Genomic DNA, 5,326 nt, shown 5'->3' with positions numbered 1-5,326 from the left:
AAACTGCTATTTTCAATGACTACTTATTTTTGTCTAGCATATCGGATATCGGCCAAAATCCCAATATCGTGCATCCCTAATATAAACTGTATAATTTCATAACACAAAATGGTTTTCCTAGTTCAGTTTCTTGCAGAAGGGACTACGTCGTATCAGAATGCTACAGATGTACAGACATTGTTAGAAAAGCCTCTTAGACGAGGGGGTGGAAAAAGAAGAAAGGTTCAGTTATTTTCTGCTTAAACATCTGAGAAAACCCAGATTTACTGTATTCACTGTGATTGCTGCTCTGTTGCTGATTCCCCTCGACTCCAGTCTGATATTGAGAGATGCGGACCATTATGGATAACACGCAGCCCCCCTCCAATCCCCAGAGTATAACAACTCCCACCCCAGGCAGCCACTAAAAGCTACTCAACGAGGAAAGAAAACACAACTTTTAGCTATAAAAGCATCTGTTACAGGACTCAGAGGTCCATTTGACCAATGGTTTCTACTACCCATCTGTGGACATTTCTCCAGCAGATATATAGTTACTGTATAGTCCTAACAAATAAATACTCAGATGTTGCTCATCTCAGCAACCAACAGCAGAGAGAGAGGGACAGCTCCCCGATCGATGACGGCGTAATGCAAAAAGACCATCTACACTCACACCAGAGGGCAATTAAGAGCAGCCAGTAGAGCTAACATCCATCTTTCTGGGAGAGTGGAGGAAACCGGAGGAGCCTAAGATGCCAAATCCACACTGAAAGGCTACACAAAACCAAGCCGCCAAGCAGACATGAAAAGCACATCTGAAGCACAAAAAGCCAATCTAGAAGAGTCATTTCTGGAACAAAGATACAGATGGGAGCAGTTTTATTACTGTTGGGTAACGTAAGGATAAGCTTCAAAGCTAAAATACACACATTAAAGTTGCTCATTGATTTATCATCATTTTAGCATAGAGTTTTGATTTGTTCTTGTTACTGTATCTTTAAACACAGTACTGTGAAAAAGTATTAGCTCCCTTACCGATATTATCTGTTTATTTTTGTCAGAATTAAATGTATATTAAAGCAAAATAAAATTTGTGTAAATAAATGAAGCAGCTTTTAAACCAGGCTTTTGCGTGAGTGACTCATAAATCAATGCATCACATTGTTTCAGTTTAGCTTCAGCCACACTCAGACCTGATTCCACCAAAACTGCAGAACCAAATCATTATTTTAGAACCTGTCTCACAACTTGAAGTAGGCAGACATATCTTAAAAGGGCCTTTATAATGCAAAATATATTTATTTGAGCTTTTAACTGTTACAATGCTAGTCCTTCATCCAAATCATGTTCATAGTGGCGTTTTGCAAGATTCATGCGTCTCTGAGTAATCCACATGAGTTCTGCTGTCTGAGCAGCAGCTCCTCCCTGACACGTGGAAACCACGACGATTTGTACATCAGAGAGCTGCTTCCAGGAAGCAGCTTCCTTAACTACGCTACGCCTGCACTGATTACAGATGAAATTGTTCTGCAAACAAGGAGGGATGATGTGAGGCGCAGCTTATCTGCACAGGGCAGCAATTTTTCTTTTAAGCCAGAGGTCACGGATTAGCGGACAGCGGTCCAGGTCCGGACCCTCCTGCTGGCTAATCGGGACCTAACCTGATTGAAAACATTTATAAATTAATGCATGTTATCCAACGACAGGGTCTAACTTCACTTGTGCTGCTAATCCTGTTAATATGGTAAAGCCATTCGGAGCGTCTGGGACCAGGCTGCACCTGATCCAAATTAGCCAATAAGCTGCTGTCAGTCTGGGTTGCTGCTGCTGCTACTTTTAGACACAGCAGGCAAACCTGTGGCAAGCCACACAATGAGAAAGAGGAAGATGATGAGAAAAAGAGAGCAGAGAAACTGGACTGCTGAAAGAAAAATGAAATGGCATGCTCAAAGATGACCCTGCACATTTTAAGTATGTTTGGCTCAACCTGCTGCTGTGAAGCAGGATTCTCCACCATGAACAGAATCAAAAATAAACATCGAATCAGGCTCACGAATGAGCACCTTGATATGTGCTTTAGAATGGCTTTGTTTCCATTTAATCCCAGGTTTAAAGCCTTGCAGGGCAGCCTAAAGCCCACTGCGAACATTAAACCATAAAAAAGAAAGAAAAAAAATTAACAGTCAGTTCAGGTGTTTTATAAAATATGTGAATCAGGAAATTGTCTATATGCCAAACTGAACGATTGTTGTTCTCTACTTAAAGCTACAGTGTGTAATAATTACAGGGATATACAGTCAGAAATGTAATATATTATACATAACTATGTTATTTATCATCATCTACGAGCTCAGCCTCTTAACCTTAATATTTGCGTTGCCTTAGAATTCGTTATTTATAATTACATAGGAGCGGGTCTCGCAGCCATGGAGGCAGACATCTTTGCGCTACGGCAGCGCAGAGGCAACAAACTAGCGATTGCGAGATCGCCAAAACGTCACAACGATGTAGACAAAATAACGGGTATATTTATTATCTTAAGTTTACATGAAATCTATACCCTACACAGACTAATGAAATACTATCTGTAAAATTATCTATGTAAACAAACCTCATCACTTGAGAAGGTAGGTGATGCGGACGTTGTGGAAGACATTTTGTCCCGTAACGCTCGCCGTACTGTTGGGGGGGAGAAGCGGTGGGGGGGGGATGTTCATGTTGCTGCAGTCTGCAGTCTGACCGCTAGATGTCGCTAAAAGTTACACACTGTAGCTTTAAAAAAACACTTTAGATTTTAAAATAGGAAAATTTTCTATTTTTTTATTCAAAATGTAGTCAATGTATAAAATTGATGCATAAACACCTCACATTATATCAGTGTTAAATTCTGTTTAAAGTAATGAATTATAATAAAAAATGTCACCGCAGCTTTACTGGCTTTTGTTTTTCTATATTCTGACCCTGCTGATTTTTAATTGGTTACCCTTGTTTTAAGCCAACGTCTAAGTTGTGAAAATCAATTTTGTGGTCTCTCAGTGGTGGGAGGTCTCTGACGTTGATCAACCTTCAGAATTGAGTTTTTATAGTGACATCATGAAATGGGCGGGAACCAGACAGGGGCTTTCTTTTACCTGGGATTGGAACAAAACATTCATTCAACAAATCAATCACCCTATATTTCATGAGGTTTTATTTCATCTTATATTTACCTATTGATGAAATCTGAAGGCTTAAAGGGGAACGCCTTTTTTTTTTTTACATTGGGTCATTGATTTTCCGTTATTCCATCATGTTCTACTCACCCATATGAGTTTTGTGTCATTTGAAGCCATTCTGAAGACATTCAGTTAGGTTATATCCAAGTAGTGTCTTCCTATGGGCAACGAGTTGAAGGCACAAACTAAACTGTTCATAATTTATTCTATATGGTACGCCAGCATTAATAACACTGCGAATCACTGCAGCAGTTCAGCGGAAAGTATGAATGAATGGTAGCCGGCGCGCACGGATGACGTCATACACGCTCTGCTGGGTGAGTAGGACATGATGTGATGATGTAAAATCAAGGGCCCAATGTTAAAAACCCGTCGTTCCCCTTTAAGGAGGCAGGATATAGAACATATAAGTACTAAACTTCATCCTCCTATTTTAAGATTTAAGAACATATAAGATACAATCTATACAAAAAAAGGGGAAGATGGCCTCCATGAGAGACCATAACCACTGCTGACCAAAAGAAAAACAAAGGTCTCACTTTTCCCATAAACATCTTTTTGACTGACAAGACAAAAAGGGGAATTTTTGGAAGCTAGTTTGCCTTATCAATGCTGTATAAAAACTGAAAGAATCAGAGACATCATCCCCACAGTCAAACACTGTTGGTAGTATCATGGTCGGTTACTTTTCTGCTTTAGGAGCTGGACAACATTCCTGATGCAGACCTTATTTTATGACCTTATACCCAAACTGGATGCTGCAGCGGGACGTTGATCTGCAGCAAACAAGTCAGCTTCTAAAAGCTTCTAAAAATTAAATATTTCTGATGTGGAAGTGGTGAGTTATCCCTGCTACTTAAAGCAACAATAAAGATATTTTAACTTGTTTTGCAGGTGGTTTCCAAATTTTTTTCTTTTTTCTGGAAGAGTCAGTTTCTGGTACAGAGGTGTGTCCATACAGAGGCAGAAATTACAATCTATCATAATGCAACAAGGTAATTTTGTATTTTCAATAAAAGTGAGTGTAGATCTGCTTTATATGCAAAAAGTTCAACTTAAAATACTTCTGCTCTGATGAATGTTACTAATAAAATAAATCTAAAATAATTAATAACATCAATACAAGAAAAGGGGAAACAGTTAAATAATGAAGATTTTGGGGTGGCCTAGTCAAAGTCTTACATTAAGTCTCATTGAGATGCTGTGGTATGAAATAAACAGGCTGAATAAAAACATTCCTGCTAAGCAGAGAGAACCATATTTCCTGGAACAATCTATTAGTAGGTTTAGTTTTTAACAGACCTGCTGGTTTGGAGCTTCCTTTTGCTCTAAATAGATAAAATCGTATAAGAAAAGGTTTTTTGTTTTTAATCTAGGGTATCTTTGACACTAAAAGGTGTTTGATATGCTGACATATTTAACAATGACATAACAAAATAAAGAATAATGCACTTTTTTCCCCCCATCATTATAATAGTGATGTAATCAGCCACATTCACGCTTGAAAACAGCAGCTGTAAAGGCACCAAGGCTTGAAACCAGAGAGGGAGAAAAAAAAAAAAAAACACTCTTTCAATTACGACATCCATCGGGAAGAGGGAGGGGGGACTCACCCTGTGAGTACGACCACGAAGTCCATTACATTCCAGCCGTTGCGGAGGTAGGAGCCTTTGTGAAACGCGAAGCCCAGGGCGATGATCTTAATGGCGGCCTCGAAACAGAATATTCCAATAAAGTAGGGCTCTGTGTCGTCCTAAAGAAAGACGGAGAGGAGGAGATTGGCTGTTTTTCTGAGAGGTAAGAGCTCAAGGAAGCATGAAGGGAGGCAGATAGTGAGGCAGAGGAAGAGAAATATACAGCTGTTCGACAAAGTATTCACACCCTTAGTAGTTTTCATGTTTTGTCACTTTAGAAACCACAAAAATCAGTCATTTCATATTTTTATGGAATAGAACTCCAAGTAGTGCATAATAGTGATGATTGGGGTAAAAAGAAGTATGGTTTACATATAAAAATCTGAAAGTGCAGCATACGTTAAAATTAAGCTCCCTTTTTACTCAGATGCACTTAAAGGAATAGTACACCCAAAACATGATTAGCCTTCATTTTCTACTCACCCCCATGCTGAA

General features: G+C 39.1%; 1 protein-coding gene across 1 annotated transcript in view; it reads right to left on the bottom strand.

The window, feature by feature from the left end:
• The window catches only part of LOC107083739 (probable voltage-dependent N-type calcium channel subunit alpha-1B), a 270,890-nt gene that overhangs the window by 244,620 nt on the left and 20,944 nt on the right, over positions 1–5,326 (bottom strand). Inside the window, exon 5 of the mRNA XM_015373178.1 lies at positions 4,811–4,950. Coding sequence (XP_015228664.1) covers positions 4,811–4,950 — 140 coding nt within the window. The remainder of the gene's footprint in view (positions 1–4,810; positions 4,951–5,326) is intronic.

This window comes from Cyprinodon variegatus, unplaced genomic scaffold (assembly GCF_000732505.1).
Source record: "Cyprinodon variegatus isolate N-32 unplaced genomic scaffold, C_variegatus-1.0 Scaffold82, whole genome shotgun sequence".
Lineage (NCBI taxonomy): Eukaryota > Metazoa > Chordata > Actinopteri > Cyprinodontiformes > Cyprinodontidae > Cyprinodon > Cyprinodon variegatus.
The sequence above is the reverse complement of the archived record's forward strand: the minus strand, read 5'-3'. Positions and strand labels throughout refer to the sequence as shown.